This window comes from Paroedura picta, chromosome 5, assembly GCF_049243985.1.
Source record: "Paroedura picta isolate Pp20150507F chromosome 5, Ppicta_v3.0, whole genome shotgun sequence".
NCBI lineage: Eukaryota > Metazoa > Chordata > Lepidosauria > Squamata > Gekkonidae > Paroedura > Paroedura picta.
The window spans coordinates 77,038,723-77,061,455 of record NC_135373.1 but is presented as its reverse complement, the minus strand read 5'-3'; the positions used below and the strand labels follow the sequence as shown (position 1 = coordinate 77,061,455).

General features: G+C 39.9%; 1 protein-coding gene across 4 annotated transcripts in view; it reads left to right on the top strand.

Moving 5' to 3' along the window:
- NELL2 (neural EGFL like 2) overlaps positions 1 to 22,733 on the top strand; it is a 158,695-nt gene that overhangs the window by 62,611 nt on the left and 73,351 nt on the right. For 2 of the 4 annotated variants that reach the window (XM_077338628.1, XM_077338626.1), the window contains exons 10-13: positions 6,551 to 6,595; positions 13,927 to 14,018; positions 15,258 to 15,360; positions 19,592 to 19,720. In XM_077338628.1, the coding sequence (XP_077194743.1) occupies positions 6,551 to 6,595; positions 13,927 to 14,018; positions 15,258 to 15,360; positions 19,592 to 19,720 (369 nt within the window). The remainder of the gene's footprint in view (positions 1 to 6,550; positions 6,596 to 13,926; positions 14,019 to 15,257; positions 15,361 to 19,591; positions 19,721 to 22,733) is intronic. The other 2 variants (XM_077338627.1, XM_077338629.1) reach the window with 2 other exon arrangements.

The following is a 22,733-nucleotide window of genomic DNA, read 5'->3' as shown; positions in this document are numbered from 1 at the left end:
AACTGCCAACAATAATTTAGTTGTCATGATTCGGCCTCAATAAATTTTGTCACATTCAGTTCACAACTAAATCCAGATATCATCAAAAATGAGGTAAGGTCAGGTGCACAGGACACAACTGGATAAACTGTATAATGAAGTCACCATTGCATAGAAAGAATAATTAATATAGAGTACACCCACTTGCTGTTGATCAAAGCAATGGAAGAAACAGCATATATTAAAGGTAAATAAATTACACTCACACATGAATTACTTGTGGGACTGGACTATGCCTTTAACAAGGCATTTTTACAAGGTACTTTGAGCTTCTATAAGAAGATAAGTTTACAGATGTAGATGATGTTTTCCCACAGACTTCAGGAGCGTTTGAATGTGATCTGTAGTGAAATGCACATATTATTGGGTTTAACAGTCTCTTTTCTGCTGGCTTCCTGGAAGCATGAAACTACAAATACAGTTTTTGCATTGGTAGCTAGAACAATTTAATTCAAAGTAAAATCTTGATTACTTGGACTAATATATTACTGCTGCAGAGGTTCATTCTCTGTTTATCATTGTTTCATAAAACCCTTGATTCTCATAGGAAATGGGCAGGGTTTTCCCCACTTTAATGCATTTAAAGTGTTGACTGCTTTTTAAACTGCTTACATTCAAGTAGTCATATATCTGAATGAATGACAAAACATGTTAAGAAAAAATATATGTAAAGAAAGATTCAGTTAGCTGATGTTAAATAACAGATTTATTCATCTTAGCCACCTAAGGAATAAGAAGTTGTTATTCATTAAGGTATTGTGGGCTAAGTATGTAAAATTGTCATTTTAAAGCTGTTAAAGGATCATACCAGTTGTAACATTGCCAGTGGAGAATTTAAATTGTATCCAAAAATACAATGGACGCTAGTCCCCCCCCCCCCGGCTAAGGCCAGCTGAGGCCTTGAGAGACTTTGGCAGGCCTTTTTGGGATGGGCAGGAAACACTGGTGGGGGGACCCTGCTTCTCCCACCATCACCTTGGGCAGCCCTACCAAGGCCTGGCAAGGCAATGGCTGGAGCTGCTTGAGCGGTGGGAGTGCTGGCAAGGCCTGGCTTGCCCGCTGGCAAGGCCATGGCCATGGCTGCTCTGGGCAGGGATGAGCGTTAGCAGGGGCTCCCTCCCTCCTTCCCCAATCCCACCAAGCCTGGAGAACCAAGCCCTCCACTCTGCCTCCCAGCTCCTGCTTACTAGGCTGCCACTTCTTCCATATGAAAGAAGTTGGAAGGGGATGTGGCCAGAGGTGGGACATCCCTCCTGATTGGCCATTCATTGGACAGATGGTGAATCAGGGGTGGGACAGCCAGGACAGCCTACCTGATTGGTAGGCAATGAGTCCCAACTCCTCCCAGCACTCTCTTCCCATTTTGTTTATGTGTTCAGATACTTTGACAACAATAGGAAAAAAATTATGACAATGCTCTGAAGTTAATTTCTGGAGATCAGTACCATTTTATGTAGAGCTCTATCCTTCTAAGTTTGTCAAGAGCTTAATAGGTTTAGAAGGATGTAACTCTTGTTTGGTTGGCACTGCTAGTTATTATACAGTTTTGAAAAAAATGCATGCAATAATATTAATGTTTATATATGTAGCAAAACACATTGTTCTACATGGTAAATGTAGGGGATACAGGATTTTGGGGATTTTTGTGCCATCAGGTCGCAGGTTTTTAAAGGCAGGAGGTGTTCCAGAGATGTTTTGCCACTGCCTGGTTCTATGTTACAATCCTGGTATTCCTTGAAAGTTACCATCAAAATACTAGTCAGGGTTAACTCTGCTTAGCTTTTGAGATCTGATGAGACTGGTATAGTCTGGGATAACCAGGGCTCCTGGTTTGATACCTCACAAAGGGAAATGCAAAAGGCAAGCAAAAGCCTCATGATGTTCTGCCTCCACAAACTGCAACAAATGAAGGGACAGTCCAGCTGATTGGCCACTTTGGATATCCAGCATTTTGACTGGGGTGCCAGTTCACAAACTTTCTATGCTGCACCAATGTCAGCAGTACCCTTGCATCCAAGATGAGTTTTCTGCTCCAGCACTGTCAAACTGCATGGCTTATCAGATGCCAGCAGTGCTGTGAGGGATCCAGAAAACTCCCTCATGCTAGAGCAACCACATGTACCATGGATTAACCACCAATCCATTCCTTGTGCCAGCAGATTGTATGAGAAGGGAGTGGGGACCAATATATGAGAGCAGCCATTAAGATGCTAGTGGATTTCTGCTAAGTTTTACAACGAAACAAAACAGAAGTCCAGTGGCTTCAGAAAGACCATTAACAGCTATCCCAGCATGGGCATCCCTGAATCAGAGCCCAGTCTCTCAGATATCTTAATGGATAGCCCTAAGGGGAAATTATAGATGGGGGAAGTAGGACAGGGAGGAGTGTGAAGCTAGCCTCACCCACTCACAAACAGGAACAGGGTTGTAGACTTTATTGAATAGCAAATTGTGTAGATGTCTGTTGAATTAGCTTAACAACTCCTTCTTCATGTGTGGTATCTGTGCCTTTGCGAGCTGCTCCTAGGAGCCATGGGGCGACAGGCTTAGCATATGAGCGAGAAGGACTTACTGACTGGAAAGCTGGGCAAGACAGGATGCTCCAGGAGCTGGAGTAGAACCAGTGACTGAGCAGAGTGGCAGACTGGCCATTCTCCCTGTTGAATCACCACTTTCACAGATGCTAAAGAGGAACATGTATAGTAATGGCAAAGAGTACAGATGCTATGCTAGCTATAGCCATGACCATCAGGTTCTTTGGTTACATCTCCATGGGGGGTTTGATTTGCCAGGGATCCCCCCTGGGGGGGCTGCTGTAGTGGTTCACATAACACTTACAGATCCTGCAAAGAAGTGCTGTTACTGCTGCTGCTGTAATCCATTACTGCTGTTATATGAAGCTCCACTCCTGTGAAGCGATGGATCCCATGGTTGTTTGGCCAGTGATCCACAGAGTGCAGTGGGACAACTGCCAGATACTCCAAACTGCTCGAGACGAGGGGATAAACTGGCAGAGGAGTATACTAACAGCCCTGTATGGGATTGCCAGTGTACCTGCCCATGAGGACATCATGGCACCACTCCTGGATACACTTTCCTGGGAGTAGGACCCATAATATGGTATGGATCATGGAACTGGGTGGTTTTGGCTTGAACTATATGCATACACCACTGGTTTCAGTTGTGTGGGTCAGCATTGTTGGGACAGCTCCTGAGTTTGTATGGTGGGAAGATGGACTGCAGGTATGGACTCCCAAGCCAGGGCAGCTGCATTTCCATCCCTGCTCATTTATCAATGTGCGATTGCCCCTTTGTTTTGTGTCCCCAAAGATGAAATGCCTGTAAGGCATGTTAGCCACCCAGCATACTTGGATGTTAGTGCTAAGTTCTTCCTCAGTGCCTTTTCTATGTCTTTTCCACTACCAAGAGCTATGTTCTAAGCATGCACATTAAAGACCTCTTTTTGGTTGTATGAGCTCTTATGTGCTATGTTGCCCTTTTTGATGAAATAACTTTCCATTGGTCCTGAGCTATGGCAACTTAGGAAGCTAAGTAGCTCCTGCCAATCCTCCTGGATCTGTCTCTTTCCTCACTGGTGCAGGGAATTGCCCCAGCATTGATTAGTGACATTGCCACACTAGCGCCTGGCTGGGGTACCATGCCTATGAGGAGCTCTACTGGTGTATCTTGGAGATATGCTGCCTAAGCTCCTATCTGGTTTCCTGTGCACTTTCACTTCTGCTCTTAGGATTGTGCTGCTATTTACACTTTGATTTTACATGAAGGGCTATAGGCTCTCCAGATGTTCATGGACTACAATTACCATAAGCATGTGCTGGTAGGGGCTCATAGTAATTGTAGTCCTATGGGGCATATATTTTAAATAGATATGAATATATGTTTGTTCTTAGAAGTTATTTACAGAGTGATCAGGCTTTTTACTCAGTTCCTGCATGCTATTCAAATACCAAAGGGGCTTCAAAATTATCGTTTTCTAGTCATTCACACACTAAAATGCAAATATTTTAGGGTGGCATTTCAGGATTTTTAATGTGCTTTGCAGGAAAAAAAACTACAAATAACACCCATAAAGTCTGAGGTAAACTCTAAGAAAAAAGTGATTAAGGTGCTACAGCTATATAATAATGTTGCCAATATCTGCCAGTATCTCATTTGGCCACTGAGTTTTAATGATGAATGTTTAAGTAAAAGTTTTTTGAGACATCAAAACTTGCCAAAGCTTTTTGATTACTACTTTATGGAAACTACTTTCTTATAAGAAGAATTGTTTTTTATATCCCGCTTTTCACTGCCCAAGGAGTCTCAAAGCGGCTTGCAATCGCCTTCCCTTTCCTGTCCCCACAACAGATACCTCAGGAGGTGGTTAGGCTCAGAGAAAGCCCTGATATTACAGCTCAGTTAGAACAACTGTATCAGCACTATGATGACCCCAAGGTCACCCAGCTGGCTGCATGTGGAGGAGTGGGAAATCAAAGCTGGCTTGCCAGATTAGAAGCTCCAGTCCAGCATGAAGAAAAGTGCTGGAAATCTGAGACTGAGTGTCCCAACATTTTCAGGCACATGCTTGAACTCACAGTTTGATTTATTCATTGTAGAGCTGGGAGCAGGAAAGCTTTAACCCTTTTACCCACACTACTTCCCTAAAAGAAGCGTAGCTCCTGGGTTTCCCATAGAAAAAAAAGTTCATAATGTTAACACCTACCACTGTTCCTGATTCCTGTTCCTGATTCCAGTTGCGCCCACATTGGCTGCTTTCTGGGAAAATTGGAGATATCAGGAGACCAGTCACAATTATGGTGAACTATAATTGTTTTCTGTGTTTGCTGTCAACAGCTTTTTATAATGAACAAAAAGATTTTTTTTAGTTTCCCAAGTTTCCAAAGTATAGTAGTGATTTTCTTATTAACATAGTAGGTGAATGCTATTGAATTCCCTATCGATAGGAATGATAAATGGCAGTGATTTATCCTTGTCATGAAATGTAAAAAATCCTCAATCTTTTGTTTTCCAAAGAGATGGATTCTTATTTAAGTTTAAAAGACCTGTTTCAAGTATGATATCTTTACTCAACATCTTCTTCTCTAAGAATTTCTAGTTTTGAGTTGCAGTCTATTTCCCCCATTCTAGAGCAAATTATTTCAGGCTTTCCTGCATATGTAGTATCTTTCTTTACTTTCTGGTATCAGTGATGCTGAAGTAAGTATCTAATGGTCAGCTTTACCCGTTGCAATTATTTCATTTATGAAATAAATGGACCGTGGTATTACTCAATGACTTTGGGATCTAAATATAATTTGTCAATGTAGCATTCCTTTCGTGGGGATTCTGTTTTCCTAGCATTCAATTAGTATTTTGTTGGTAGATGAATGCATGTGATTATTGTGCTAGATGAAATATAAGGATGTATGAGTAACAAATGCTTGTTTGTTGCTAATGCCCACTTCCTCCTCAGAGTTGAGTGAAATTCTGCCCTCTTCTTTTTGTAAAAAATTTAAAAGGCTTGAAAATTTTCTGCCATTTAATTTGTATGGGGAAAACAAAATCAGTAAGGAAAGTGAGCCTTTTGAAGGACACAAGAAATTGCCCCATCAATCAATCATGGTCAGTACTGTGCACTGTAACATCAGTGGCTCTCCAGGGTGTTACATCAAGGTTTTTCATATAATATACTACCTATTCTTTTTTAACTGGACATTACAAGAATGTAATCACGGATTCAACCAAGGATGATGCTATACTGTAGATAGCCTTTCGCTATTGTACAGTATGGTTTACATACATAATATACAACTATTGTAGTGCTTAAATTTAGTCTCTAAAATGTTTATCTTGATATCTAAGGATTTGTTTAAATACAACTATTTCACATTCTTGAATTTATACATATATATGTATGTGTGTGTATATATACATATGTGTGTGTGAGTGTACATAAACACACACATATATATAACTGTATTAGCACTGAACTGTTCATATGTGTTAAGATACTTTAAAAACATGGAGTTAATTAACTAAGATGTTTTTATGTAAAATTATTTTTGCCTCCATTCCATTCCAGTATCCAGAAAAATCCCCAGGGAAGAGCCTTCAAAACTTTGCCTTTAGCAAATACCCAATGAGGGATTTTTGGATGTAAAATATCTGGAAGCTACCCTACAGCGAATATCTGTCACTCAGAGTTTGAGAACTAAAATACTAGTGCAGGCCGTCTTACCTGACACAGTATAAGGGTTGATTCAGTGCAGTAGCTTGGAGGATCAAGTTGTTAAGGTCATCCTCAATAAAATATAGGAAAATGAGCAGTGCTTGACTTTTTCACTGGTAGAATGGCTAATCAGGTGGAATACTTATTGGAAAAGGCTGAAACATGTTGTTTTAATTATGCTTCCTTTATCCATGCTACTTCTTTATTCCTCCTGTCTTCCTCTTTCCCTACTACTACGGATCATATATTATTTGGAATTCTCTACTTCTGTAATATGGACAGTCCAGGAGAGCCTTACATACATGGTATATGCCTTGCATAGATCAGGTGAGTAGGATGAATGGGTTGGATCCTACAAATCTGTTTCATGAACACTGGTTATTTCCTCCCTGAGCAAGAAGTTATCAACTGGCATTCTCCTCTGCCCCCACTACAGGTGGATTAATGCAGGAAACTATCAGGAGTTTTTAAATAACAAAGGGAATGTAGCTATGAAATGACAGTACAATTCTCTATGTCAAAAAGGACAAATACATTGTTACGTAGCCTATAACTTTAAGACTATTATACATTTGTTAGAAATCTATCTCTATTTTATATAATCTGGAGAACATTTGCAACTGAAAAAGCATTAAATTGACAGGAAATGAACAAAGTTCCTGCTTACTGTTGTGGAAGTGTCCAGTCTCAAAACCTCTATGGTATTTGATAGTAGATGATTGAATGAGTGTCTACTGAACAACTCTAAGGATTCCAGGATGAAGTGGATTGTTTTGTATCCATTCCATTCTTTCTTCAGGCAGGGCTATGGGACCAAAACAGCCTTAGGTTAATGACCTATGGTGGGAGATGGACAGAGGGAGTTTATTCCCATTGATTTTCCTGGACCTCTTGGTGGCTTTCAGTACCACAATCAGGATTGGTACTGAGAAGCAACAAATGATTCTAACTGAAAGGTAAGTTTCAGAAGATAGTACTGGAATACAGGTGCTTTGCTCCTTGGCTTCTGGTCTACAAGGTCCTGCAAGTTTCCATCTTATTCCTCAAGCTTTTCAGTGGTTACATGAAGTTGCTGGGATATATCATCCAGAGTTTGGGGCTGGGTTGTCATCAATATACAGATTATACTTGGTTCTACCTTGCACTTCAAGTAGGTCCCAGGGAAATTGTGGAAACCTTGAAAAGTTCCTGGAGGCAGTTTGGGGATGGATGAGGAAGAATAAGATCAACTTAATCCGTACAAAACAGAGGTGCTACTGGAGGAGGGGAAGGATTGACCCATTAAATGAGGTATTTCTGGATCCTAAAGGAGTAGGTTACTAGCCTGTGGGTGCTGCTGGACCCTGGCATCCTGCTGGACAAGTAGGCAACAGCAGTGGCCATCAGTGCCTTTTACAAACTTTGGCTGATGAGCCATTTGTGGCTTTTCCTGAACAAAAAAGTGCATACTCTGGTAAATACCAGTTCTGATGCATTCTGTGTAGGTCTACTCTTGAAAAGTTTCCAGAAGTTAAAGTTTTATGCAGTATGTTGTGACCACAATTCTTTACTAGATTGGATTTTAGGGATCGTATCACTCTGAATGTTCCATTTGGGCTGGACTGTCACCAATATTTATGTATGTATTTATTTATTTGTTGGGCTTATAGGCTGCTCCTTTCCAAAATGGTCTCTGGGTGGCTTACAACAATATCAGAAATAAAATACCCATACCATAAATATAATTAAAATACTAATCAATTAAAATTATATAACCAAATTGTTTTTAATGATTACTGTTATTGACTTCCTGTAAACCATCCTGAGTTGGCTATGCTCATAAAGGTTGGTCATAAAGATCAAATAAATAAATCACTTGCTCCATCAACAAGCTTGGGTTCACCGTAGATGGAGCTCCAGTTTTCAACCAGGCTCCGATGGCAGGGAGGCCCATTTAGCTGGCAGTCCATGGCCTCAAGCAACTGCAGTCCTTGGCCTCAAGCAAATGCTTGGCAGAAGAGTGCCAATTTGCAGACACTTCAGAACTTTGGGAGTTCCATAAGGGCGTGGGTTTCTGCTGGCAGCTTATTCCATCAGGCATTTGGTTGAGACTCGGATCTACCTCACACTTCTACATGCTGTAGAAACTCTGAACTTGTGTCTGAAGACTGTTTTGAAGAGGATAAGGGTAATACTGAAGCTTAATCCTGACAAGATGGATGTGCATTTCCCCCTCAAAACAAGATGGGTGGCATTCCTCTCGACAAGGTAGATGGCATTTCCCCTTCAAACCCTTTAAGATTTGCGAACTCAGGCCTATTACACAGGCAGTTTACTGCAGAGAATCCAAGATGGCAAACCTTTAATTTAAGCTTCAAATTTGGATTCTGTGCCTGCTGTACATACCATTCCCCCCGCTTTCCCCCCTCTGGTGTATGTATTCTGCAGCTACAACCAAAAAAATACAGCTTTCCTCAATTGAGTGGGAACACCATTTGTGATGTGTGTGTGTGTGTGTGGGGGGGGGCATCTAAAGGTTTTTTTTTTAATTATGCCATTGTCCAATTGCACCTATGCAGTAGTGTCAAGTGCCTTCCATTTAAATCCTCCTGGTTGAGTTTCTTAGATGAAAGGGAAGACAAAGAAACACAGGCAAAGACTCTTGTTTTTAATTCTGAAATTGACCAATTATTTTTGAAACGGACTACGGCAGCTGCAAATCTCCATTTTCTTATCGCCAAATTATAGTGAATTCTCTGCTATGTTACTGGCCACTGTGAAAAATGGAAAAAAGTCACCACCCTTTACCTTCCCCCTCTTTCATTGCCATACAAGCACCAGTTCTACATGCACTCATGAGCAGGAGTCTGGAGAAAGAAAGGAGAAGTGGGGAGATGGCTGGGAGGTATAAGAGATAGAAACCCTCCAGCATGACATCCCTGTTGATTTCCAAAAAGGAGCTCAGAGGCATTTTCTCATTTGCTGGATCCAAATTCTGTAAGTCCAGTTTGCTGCAAGAATAAAAAGAGTGAGCTCATGGCACTTGGGAGGCTTGCTGGGTATTTTGCTGACTGAGTTAAAGCTTTCTTTCCATTTCTCCCATGTTCACCAGCAGAGCACTGGCAGCAGCCATGGTATTCACAGCCACAGTCTGGGAGACTCCTGGGGGACAGTTGAAGTATGGGTCATGAATCTGGGTTCATGACACTGCTGGGCTTGATCAGTGGCGCATGACCCAACACCAGTCTTTCTGCCCTCCTTCCTCACCACGTTCAGAATTTGTGAATAGGCTACCTGGAGAGCTGCCTGGGAAGCACATTTCCCCCCTGACACTCCTGCACCCCTCCGCCATGAAATTCAAGACTAGCAATAATCTAAAAACACTGGACTCATGCCTCTTTTTTTAAAAGTAAAACATTAACGAAAATAATAATCAGTGGAACTTTCACACTGAGTGACCATCAGAATGTGTAGAGTGGGTGGAATGACTTCAATGTGGGTGGGGGAGTGACCTTTGAGGGGCAGTAAAATGGTATGTATGTGGGAAATTTGAAGGAATATGTAGGCAAAACAAGGGGGAAATTAGCACAAAACTACTCTCAGAAAACTTGGTGAAGCAACGATTAGAAAGTAATCTGAGTGCTGAAGGGGGCAAAATCAATGCAGTATGAAAATGAAAACCCAGCGGAGATGCTCAGCAAAAGCACAGGGAAGCACCCTTGCATAATGTGCCTCAGTTGGTTTGCTTTACCAGTATCAACAGGATTAATGTTCCTTTATGTTTTCTTTAGCTCTTCGGCACTGATACGTTTGCAATAAAAATCTTAAGGGAAATAAACCTTTGGAAATAACAGGTTGCAAAAAAACCCAGTGATTTAAAAAATAATTTGGAAATCATGCCTGGTAGAATTTATATTTGTCACTGTGTTGTGTTTACATGTATACAGAAGTACTCAGATTTAAGTGATCAATGAATATGGGACAACAGCTCTAGTGTCATATAGACCAGTGGCCCCCAACCTTTTTATCACCGGGGACCGGTCAACGCTTGACAATTTTACTGAGGCCTGGGGGGGGGTAGTCTTTTGCCGAGGGACATCGTCACCGCCCCCTGAACCCCTGCTCCGCTTGCTTTCCCACTGGTGCCCCTGACTTCCCATCACCTGCTGGGGGGTGTTGCCCACAGCAGCTGCACAGTGCCACACCGAGGGGGAGCCCCAGCCATGGCGGCCACCGGAGAGCACCAAAGGTGAGCTGGTGGCAGAGTGGCAGGGCAGCCCCTGAGGCAGCAGCCAGGGAAGAGGATGAGGAGGAGCTGCGGCCCAGTACTGACTAATCTACAGACTGGTACCGGTCCCCGGACTAGGGGTTGGGGACCAGAGATATAGACTGTTAATTTATTTCGCATATAATGTAATTTTTTTTGTATACAATTTTTTATCAAATGTGCCCAGTATTTTTGTTTAAACCCTGCCAGTGGCTGAAGTTTTATTTCTTATGTCTGGTATTACTTTGCTGATTCTTGTTGACCCTTTCTGTCTTTCATGAGTTTATCTGCTCTGTTTTAATAATTTTTAATATATTTATATATGGATTTTTTAAATTGTCACTTTGGTGACAAATTTGGTGGAAAGGAAACTTAAAATGTTTTAAATATGAATATATATTTAATAAATTTAGATATATATTTATATTTGAATTATATGTATAAATATAAAATGTTTTAAATATATATAAATAACAAATAAGTGATAAGATGGGATTCAGTTCTTCAATCCAAAATAATGTATAAAGTGTGTACTTCCAGTCATATTTATATTTAAAGTCCATAATCAATACCATATTAAATCTGAGCTCTTTTTAGACAATATGTTTGCTAAATACTTATTTTGCTAGTTTTCTTAGACATAAAGTTTTATTTGAATAACTTGAATGATAGTCTGAGTTAAGATTGTGTCATAATTCAGTCCTGCTAAATATTCTTGTATGCATCTCCAAGATGAAGGAATTTTTGGGTAAGCCCCTTCATGATGCATTTGAAGAACAGAAGGTCATTTTGTTCTTAACTAAAACTATCACAAATGGTGCATCTCATGGAAGGGGGCTGCAATTAAATAACAGAATATCTGCCTGGTTGTTTTTACAAGTCAATGGAACAGAAATTAAGAAGAAATGAAGAGGAAACTATCTTTGGGGGAGTTAGCAGTTACAAAGTAGACAGATTCTCTTTACTAAAAGGGTTCAGACTAGCAGAAATGAAATCTTCACTGGACATTGTATTTACGGACTTCTAGTCAAGGCAGCCACAAATTCTTGCCTTTGGTGTCTTAGGCCAAAGCAAACCCAGAAGTCCCACTGTCACATGTTACTGGAAATGACCTGTCACAAATTATGATGGGGAACTAATAATATTTAAAGTGACAGGAACAAGAAGCCGATAACAGCGAGATCTTATTACCTGTATGTACTAGGGTCCAAATGCAGGAACTGAGGCAGATTAATATTGAATACAAATAGGTTTTTATTTAAAAAGAAATCCTAAACAATTTAATATACACCCACTAGCATTAAGAGAGAAATAAAGATTATAGCATCCAAAACAGAGGAATTAATTTGGGGGGAAGGCAAGAAAAGCAATGAGTTCTCTGCAGGCCACTGGATTAGCAATGCAATGGAGTGGGGGGGGGAGGGAGGAATGAACACAGAACACGAGGATTGCAGCTGTTAGGTCTGTCCAGTGGCTTTGGTCAATGGAGTCTGTCCTGAACTGAATCCAGGCCAACTAGAGAACCCGGAGTCTGGCTTTGGCATAAGCCTAAACTGGAAGTGGATGCCATGGGTCATGGGGCACTGTGTGCCAATCCAGCGATGAGGGGTCTCATCATATGTTACACACAGGAAACTCAGATTACTGTTTTGTGAAATTCTCTGTCAAGAGCCAGAAAAATATATATTGTATATATATTGTATTTCAGTAGCTATGGCTGCTTTCTGTGGGAAATGTTGAACAGCAATTCTGGCAACTCTGAAGGAGTTCTGTCTTCACCACCATAGAGTTTGAGTTTTCTTATGGTGTTCAATAACAGGCTGGCAAGAACCCCCTCTGACATATTTAATTAAGCCTTTCTTCCCAAAACTGGTAATATGCAGTGTAAAGCAAAACATAATTAACTACAAAATTAGGGATTGTTTCACCACAACATTATGCTGTCATATCTATTCAGGCTGGAGAACCAACACTGAAGTTCCACAGTGCTTGATTTTGTAAAATCAGTGATGGTGAAGAGAGGGTTATGAAAAATAGGCTCTTGAGAATGTAAAGAAGTCTTCCTAGCCTTTTCCTGTCAATATCTTAATCTGTCTCCTGAGCTAAACAAGGGTCAATAATATGCCAGTTTTAAAAAATGTCACCTTGACCATTTCCTCATGAGGGATTTGGCTGGCTTTACTGCCTACTGGGGATTGGGGCTAATTCCCAATTCCAAACAGAAGTGAGCCCGGTTGGGGGTGGTTTGAGGCCTAGTGAGACTCAGGTCATCAGTTGGCCTGCGTTCCTTTTTTTGCCCATGCTTCAATGGACCATATGTCAGGCCTGGGCTGTGTGTCTGAAGAAAATCCGGGCCATCCCCAGTCATACTTCCCCGCCCTCACAACCATCCCACCCACCTCTGATTGTCACTTCTGTCATAGATTCTTGCAACTTTTCCCGCTGTCCATATTTTTTAAAAAAAATTTCCAATTGCCTTACAATGCAATTTTAAAGGAACAAAATATCAGCCCTTCCACGCCACCCACCGCCATTTGGGTCGGCACCTTTTGTTCTTTCTCTTTTGTCTCGAGAACTTGTTTTACAGAGATTGGGGGCAGTCTCAACCAGTCCTTTTAGAAGAACACTGCTATTGTAGTACAGCTAGTGGCAACAGGTCTGGGGACGGGGATTGCATTACAAGACGGCCCAGCATTTTAAAATAGCAAATGTTGTTTTTGGTTTCACATTATAGTGCAATTGTGTCAATTCATCAAAAAAAGCACCCCTTCATACTGGGAGGGAGGACAGTCAGAAAGATGGCTCTGGAAGGTAATTAGGAGTTTCCGTGGCATAACATTGATTGACAGGCCAAAACAGAAAAAACACAATGAGAAGTCTTGGCTTCCAGTCCATCAGCTGCCTCATGTGGCAACATGAATCCAGGGCCAGACATGGGGTTGAAGTGAGCCAAAGGCTCACGTGTGGTCATGGTAATAAGGTGACCAGCCCCACACCAAAAATCAGGTAGCAGGGTAGCTTTGCATCCTCCATGTGGAAGTGGTCCTTGTATTTTCAGGTCTTCAGTTCATCAGGTGATTAGGACACCTCTTAATAATCTTCCTCTGTAAGGAACTCACAATATTAGTTGGAGGAGCAATTCTGGTGAAGTGACTAAAGCATGGCAGTGGTAAAGATCCCACTGCACAGACTTCATCTATAAAATGTTGTTCAGCCCTGTGTTTGCTAGTGATCCCCAGTTTAATCCCGGGATGGGTGTTCTATTGAAATGAAATATCAGTTAATGATATAAGCTGCTGTGGGTCCCCATTTGGAGAAAGGTGGCATATAAATATGCTGGCAAGCTGTTTGTGTCTGGCTCATATAGAGCTTGAGCACTTAACATTAACAAAAGTTTTTTTTAATTGCTCAGCCACGTGTATGTTTGAAGGCAAAACTTACTTTGAAGGTGAAAAAGAAACCATACAGTCAGACTCGGGAGAATGTATTCTGTTTGAATGTAAGGTAAGAGCATGGTTGATAGCCTATTCTCTTCCTGTAATGTCTCTCTACCCTGCAATTAAGGCTGTTAAAGTGATCCTGACAATGGCATTCTATCTTTTCAAATATGCTATGCCATGGCAATTTTTATATCAACTGTAAAATTGTGGTGTTATAGCAATCTAAGTAAGGGCTTGCTTTGAGGAGGAAGGTGAACAAGCTTCAGTGTCATACTTTATGGTTTTGTTGCTCTCCTTACTGTGAACAAATGAACTGGACATATTCCAGATTTATTTGTGTGGGTGGTTTCTGATCCTTAGTACATGTCCCGACATCTCTTAGTTAATACATCTACTTCTTTTACAGTGCAGTTCTAAACAGAGTTGTATCCTTCTAAGTTAATTTACTTCAGTAGGTTTGGAATGTACAAGAATGCTTTGGAATGTACAAGAAACTCATTTCCCAACTGGGTGATCTTGGGCTCATCACAGCACTGATAGAGCTATTTTGACCAAGCAGTAGTATCAGGGCTGTCTCAGCCTCACCCACCTCACAGAGTGTCTGTTATAGGGAGAGGAAAGGGAAGGTGATTGCTAGAGAAAACTAGTGTAAAAAAACAACTTTTCTTATTATTTGTTGAAAGATATTTACACTATTGAGAACAGAAATAGTTGTGAATCGCTGCAGGAAGAGTATCCTTATAGAAATGCCTCTAGGACTGTTTCGGCATTGGGAACTTTGCTGCCCAGTCCCATGCGGGAGCACAAATCCAGGGTAGACAAGGTGCACTAGGCCAAATGTTCCCCCATGCAGAAACAAGAAGAGGTGGAGCAACCTGCCCCAGCTCAAACACCAGCCTGCAACCTGTCATGAAACCTGTAGTGCGGAAATGGTTGTAGTAACCTGATATTGAAGCATACAAATTAAATCAGTTATATATTTACTGTCTGAGAACACCAATATTTTAAGTTTAAAGAAAATTGTAACTCAACAGAACTCTGATGGAATTGTTGTAACCTATCATTAGCCATTCTGGGAGTGGCGGGCTATAAACGAACTATTTGAACTATTTTAATGAAACTTTTAAATTTGTTAATGCTTGGTAGAACTGCTGCAAGTTTTGTAAAAGCTGATTGGTCACCTCTGGTGTTGCCCTTATATCATGAGTAGAGAGTATAATTTCTGCTTTCCCTTAATATGTTTTATATAGGCTGCCTAAATAAAAATGTATTCCAAGTAATTAAATAAACCTCTATTCAACAGGATCACAAAATGCAACGTGTAGTGAAGTCAGATTGTCCTACATTGAACTGTCTTGAATCTCAGCAAGTCTCCTTACCTAATAGTTGCTGCAAAGTTTGTAAAGGTAAATTATAAGATGAAGAATTAGCTCATAAGAGATTTTTTAAAAAATCCTTCATTTCTATGATCTGGTAGACTCTAGTCCACAAATACTTTGCCACAATAAATCTGCCTTTAATATGCTACAATGCTCATTTTTTGTTTGTTTGTTTTTTGCTACATTAAATTAGCATGGCTATTCCATAGAGAAGCTTTTGAGTGTTCTATTGGAAACACTGTGAATTAATACTTGTATGTCGACGTAAATATCCTTAAATAATGCAAAGGGGGCTTTCTCAGAATGTAACTGAACAATACTTTTCAGAAAGGAGAACTGTAGCTGAATTGTGTATGACTTGTTGCTGTCAAGGCCCCCTCAGACCAGCTCAGTGAATCCCTCAGAATCCTCAGGAGAAGGTCAGTGGCTGAGGAGGACTGGAGGAACCAGAGAGGTCCAGCACAGTAGAGGTACCTGCTGAGGATGAACCAGCAGCATCAGAAGCCACCCTTCCTACTTACTCCTGAGTTAGATGCTAGGCATCCTCCAGGTAGGATTCAAACCTGGGCCTGTAGCCCTTTGGGCCCCTCTGTTATTCCAGTAAAAGCCATGGTAGAAGGCCCAGGCCAAGGTGGCACAAAGGACTTGACTTGTCAGAATGGCTACATACTAAGTCCCTGTATGTGTAGAGCAAAATGCAGAGGATAGTACTTCCTTGTTGGAGCCTAACCCGATGCACAATGCAGCCTCAAGAAGTTTAGCAACTGCCAGCAGTGCAGCTATGGCCAATTACCTTCCAGCCTACTTAAGATGAATTCCAAGGAATTCCAATTCCTTGCTGTACCAATCAGACCACCAGACCCAAGCCTTGTGTTACCCACTCCAGTAATTGGACACCTGACTGCAGAGTACAGGACAGTGACTCTCAGGATAAATGCAGATTTTTAAGACTCCATGTAGTCCCCCTTTGGGTAAAGATAGGTTACTCATAGGCTCATGGCCTGGCAAGCATGTCATCCTTGCTGGTAGTATTGATTTAATCCCATTTATTTGCATGAACAGAAAAAGCAGTTGTTGTAATCAGATGAACGGCACATTGTCAGCTTCCTTACAGTTTCTGAAAGACTACGAATATGGATTATCCCTTGTGTACCTTTAAACCTGGAATGGATGTAAATTCTGTATCTCAGTTTCTTTGCTTTATCTTTGGTTTGCCAACATTCCATTTCATTCCCACTATAGATACTTTGTGTAGAGATTTTTTCTTTTTAAAAAACATAAAATTATACTCATACATTTATCATGCAGGCTGAACAGATGGCGTATGCCCTAATTTCAATGCAAAGATAAAGATAGGGGGGAACATCTCTTCATCCAAGAAGCTTTGGTTCCTTCCAAACTGTGAAGAATTGCATTTTTTTAAAAATTGTTTTCTCTCCACAATAGATATACCATGTTAAACTGAGTTCACATATGAAGCAGTCTCTTAATTTTGCCATGTTACTGTGCTCCTTAAGAAAATAAAAGCAGTGTTCAGTTCCTGGTATCCTGGAACAAAGTATACCATAGCTGACATTAAAAAAGGGGAGGATAACAATAACCTGACTAGAAAAAAAAGTGGAACATCTTATTTCTGTCAACTAGAAATTATATTGACTTGCATTAAGTTAAACTATTTAAGTGGCTCTAAGAAAAGTTCATTATGATTTTTTCTTGATTAGTCGTAATACCATACAGTCATGGCAAGTTTAGCTGGCTAGATTCGTTCTTGTTTTCAAAACATGTCTCTGTGTGGGTCAGTTTATATTTTCCTGTCACAAGCAATAGATCTAATTTTTAAATGCCTAAATCCGGACACAATCATCCAAACTTTTATACTGTCTTACATACAAAAAAGAATGTATTGATCAACAGAAACATGTAGCCTTAATCTCCTGCTGAGATTAACTGATAACAAGCTGCTGAGTCTAAGGCCAGTACTTTATCTTCTTTATGTTGAAGAACAGGAATACCCTTTGTAATCTTGCATATGTGAAATAAACCATGTTTATTCATAAGTGAAAGGATTTCATTGAAAGTTGGTATGCATACTGATGAAAATGAGTGACCCTTAAAGGTAATTAAAGGTGTAATCTCGCCTCAAAACTAAATTTGAATTTAATAGTTTCTCAGCACAATCCTATGGAGAGTTACTCTGGTCTAAGCAAAATGAAATTGGTTGGTTTAGACTGAAGTAACTCTGCACAAGATTGTACAGTCTGTCTTGTCATTGCCACTGCTGCAGAAATATACCTCAGTTAGGGAAACATTGACTTCAAGTCAAGTCCCAAGCTGCTATTCTTAATCTAACCACAGGTTCTTCCAAAACAATTGTTCACTCAAGCTACAAAAGGAAGATAAAGGCAGTATTGCGTACAAGTTAGTGCCAGATTGAGACTGATAAATACCCAGGTTCAAATCCTCAATCCAAAACCAGATTGTGCAATTGCTTAGGCAATTTCTTTTAGCTTAAACTAATGCTTAAATTTATTGTGCGAATGAAATGGAGGAAGGAAAAACCATCCAGAGCTCTGCGATGAAGCAATGGAATAAAAATGTATTAGGTAGAAAGATGGCAGGGGGAACCAAATTGATTTTTACTCATCATTTGTGTTTTCCGTAGACATATCCTTTGGCAAATAGATTAGGGTTATTTTCACTACTTTTCTATGACACGTAGGCTTGGAAAACAGCTAAATGCAGATGTTCATTTATCAAATGGAATCTTATTTCTGTGCTCATGTAACCTGTGGGCATTATCTCTACCAAGTGGTAAAGATAATGCCAGCATGTCTGAACACAGTAAGAATCCAGGGATACAAGGAATGGTAGAACTAGGAATGTTACAGATGGTAAAAATTGTAAGTTATAACATAGGAAATTACAATGGTAATTTTTAAAAAATCCATCTATTGCATGGAAGTTTATCGCAGGTCAAAACTAGAATCTTGGATGTGCAATCCAAACATTTTTTCTGTTTGTATCATATTGCTACTGAGGTAAGAGTACACAGAAGGATTTCTGTAAATGGATCTGAGAAACATAATACTGGTAGGTGGAAACAGCCTAAACGAGTAATAAATTTCAGGAAAAACTGTTGTGTTAGTCTTGTGTGACACTTCTATCACTGAAATGCAATATGTTTCCCTGTCTCTTTCAATTTCTATAAACTGTTCTGTCACCAGGATCACATGAGATCCACCGTCACTTAAAATCCCATTTGATAAATAAAGCCAACTAATTTGAGTGCTGCCCCTGAATCCATTAATCTTGGGTTTCAGCAGAATTAAGAATTACATGGAAGTTTCAGGACCCAGACTTTATAAAATAACGTTTATAGGAACAAATTTTAAGAAACTTTCTATCATTCAGAGTCACTCCACTTCCCAGCCAACCTTTTAAGCACTATGTACACACTTAACAGAGCAGCAGACATGCAGTCTGAAAGCTCTGCCCATGAGGCTGGGAGTTTGATCCCAGCAGCCGGCTCAAGGTTGACTCAGCCTTCCATCCTTCCGAGGTTGGTAAAATGAGTACCCAGCTTGCTGGGGGGGGGGGTAAACGGTAATGACTGTAGAATGCACTGGCAAACTTCCCCATATTGAGTCTGTCATGAAAACGCTAGAGGGCGTCACCCCAAGGGTCAGACATGACTCGGTGTTTGCACAGGGGATACCTTTACCTTTACACACTTAACAAGACTTTATGTCATTATTTACAAATGTTGTATGTATTATGTCACAGTCTCTGTCAACTGAATGTTAAATGAAACTGTTAAATTCCTATTTAGTAGTGAGCATTATAAAACAATAAAAGTTACAACTATAAATTAAAAGTAGAAAGGAAATTTTTCCTAGCAACTACATGATGGTGATGAAGACATCATAGCTACCAGCAAAACAGATCCTCCCCCTGGTCTTTACAAATATTGCATTCATTCTGATTGGGAAAACGCCCCTTAAGCTCTTATAAATTAAAGAGAGTCTAAGCTATTTTTGCAAAAGAAATTGATAGTATATTCACCAAGCATGTTGGTAAAGAGTTGAATTATAACAGATATTAATTTACTTTATAGGGTTATATGATTTGACAAACACATGAATGAGTATATGGGTTATTCCAGTTTATTCAAATCAACGAGAACCGCTGTTGTCTTAATAGGCTGATGAATTCTAAGATTTTTGGAGTTATTTTTAAAACATCAATCTTTTATTTCTAGGCCACAACTTTTGTTCTGAAGGACACAAGTGTTTGGAGAATTCATTCTGTAGGAGCCTACATGATAGGGCTGTCTGTAGCTGCCGAGATGGCTTCCGAGCCCTTCGAGAGGACAATGCATATTGTGAAGGTAAAGAAACCTTTTGTTATTTAAAAAAGTAGCATGACTTATATAAACTAGTGTGGATTACTGCATGAAGTATTAATTCACAGCTTGTCACAATTATGTGCTCATTAAATGCAGGGAATTAAATTTAAAGCTTATTAATCAGCTGAAATAATTATCTCTCAAATTAAGGATTTCTATGGTTTTTTTTTGCAAGAAATCCAATTTGTGTCAAAGTAATAAGAAAACCAAGTTCCTGATTTAAAAGTAAAATATTAACTGCCAAGTATGTGTTTTTCCCATTAATCAGATTTCAGATACACTAAAATTCATACATTAGGCCATTTTAATATAGTTTCTGAGCTATTATTCCTTTTAATTAAAGCCTTGAGGTTTTCTGTTATCTTAAAAATTATAAATTTCAAAGTAAGCAATAGAAGTTAAATTCAAGAACTTCAATGTTATGAGTCTATTTTAATAACTTTTCTGAAAGAAAATTGACAAATAATGCTAAAACTAGCAATTGCCTTTTTACAAGAAAAATAACATTTTTCAGGTTTGTTAAAAACTTCTACTGTGTAATATAACCTCATTGTTAAACTGTGAACCTTGCAAGAAAGAGAGAATAATCTTGTAAAGTTTTGATTTTACATTTTAATTTAAAATATTTAAGCTGAGAATATTTTTAGCAGTCTGTGCATCCTGCTTTGTTGTTGTTGTTAGGTGCGAAGTCGTGTCTGACCCATTGCGATCCCATGGACAATAATCCTCCAGGCCTTCCTGTCCTCTACCATTCCCCGGAGTCCATTTAAGTTTGCACCTACTGCTTCAGTGACTCCATCCAGCCACCTCATTCTCTGTCGTCCCCTTCTTCTTTTGCCCTCGATCGCTCCCAGCATTAGGCTCTTCTCCAGGGAGTCCTTCCTTCTCATGAGATGGCCAAAGTATTTGAGTTTCATCTTCAGGATCTGGCCTTCTAAGGAGCAGTCTGGGCTGATCTCCTCTAGGACTGACCGGTTTGTTCGCCTTGCAGTCCAAGGGACTCGCAAGAGTCTTCTCCAGCACCAGAGTTCAAAAGCCTCAATTCTTTGACGCTCGGCCTTCCTTATGGTCTAACTTTCGCAGCCATACATTGCAACTGGGTATACCATAGCCTTGACTAAACTCACTTTTGTTGGCAGGGTGATGTCTCTGCTTTTTAGGATGCTGTCTAGATTTGCCATAGCTTTCCTCCCCAGGAGCAAGCGTCTTTTAATTTCTTTGCTGCAGTCCCCATCTGCAGTGATCTTGGAGCCCAGGTAAATAAAATCTTTCATTATCTCCATTTCTTCCCCATCTATTTGCCAGTAATTCAGAGGGCCGGATGCCATGATCTTTGTTTTCTTGATGTTGAGTTTCAAGCCAACTTTTGCACTCTCCTCCTCACCCGCATCAACAGGCTCTTTAGTTCGTCTTCACTTTCTGCCATTAGAGTGGTATCATCTGCATACCTGAGGTTGTTGATATTTCTCCCTGCAATCTTGATCCCAATTTGTGACTCCTCCTGCTTAGCATGTCTATAGAGAAATAGTTGTAATTTAAAGAAAAAGAGGTTAGATCAACTCATCTGCTATTTAAACTATCAATTATCAAACTTGGACCTCTTGACTTTTAAATAAAATATAAGGAATAGAGTTGGGCACTTCAGACTACTTTGAAAAATCTCTTGCTTCAGAGATTTTTCAATTGAAGCAGCCCGAGGTGCAAACATTGGTGTGGAGACAGAGCTGAAGCAGCTGTCCAAGGGAGGATTCGGCATGCCTTGGCATGCTCCGGCTTGCCTTGGTGCCTGCCTGCCCTAGGTATGGAGCGACACCCTGGGCCTCTCACCTGCATTGAAGGGAGGAGAGCGAGAGCCCCAAACTTGCCCGCTCCCTGCCAAGGCTGAAAAAGTACAATAACAGTTCCATTTTAATCTTCTTTGCTAGACTAATAGAGTTTATAAAACTTCTTATCTACATAGTCCACATAGAAGTGCCAGTGATCTTGAAATTCATCAGAAGGTCTTTTATTTAGTAAATTCATCAATTTAGCCATCTTGCAAAGACTGTCAAGCCAGTCTGTCACCTTGGGTAACTCTCATTATTTCCAATGCTGAACAATGACAATTCTTGCTGCTGTAGTTGCATAAAAAAGAATTCTTTAGGATTGCAAGGAACATTCACAGGAATAGTTTTAACAACATATATTCACACTTCATAGGAAAGTTAATATTCAACATTTTTTCTAATACATCATTAATTTTGATCCACATATGATAAAAACAGCCAACTTTTTCATAACACCTTCAACATTATCATGTTTCTTAGACAACTTACTAATTGCTTTTGGTGTTATAAACCATCTATAAAACATTTTGTACCAATTTTCTCTCAACAATTAACATTTCGTAAGTTTTATATTTCCCCCCCACACAGTTGTTCCCATTGCTCTAAAGTAACAATATGATCAAAATCTTGCAGGCATGCTTTCCAAGAGTTTCTCTTGAGCCAGGATGTTGGGGTGATCAGGTGGCTCAACAGCTACATGGCAAGCTGGGGGTCCCTCCTGCTCTTCTACACAGCCAGCTGGGGATTTCAGCTTGGAAAACTTAGAAATTATTCTTGATTTATATCTCAACCATGTTTTTAACAAGGTCATTCCCCAAGGATGATGCTTTAGCATGGACCTCATCTATTCATTTAGAGTTAGATTCTACTGTTTTGTTTTTAATTCATCAGTTCTGTCAGATAGCTCTTTCTTGGAGTCTATTACTTTTTTTCTAACTACAGCGATTTCTTTGCTCAAACCTTCAATAAGTGCTTGGATTTCTCTAGTATGTTTGTTCAAAACCTGCATAATCTGCGAAGTATCAATACATTCATCATCATATTCTGGAGCCTCTTCAACTAACTTCTTCATTCTTCTTGTTTTTGCACGTGCCATATCCTAATCTGAGAGACTGGATCTTTAATAGTGATGCCATATTGGATAGACAAACAATAATAAAATCTAATTT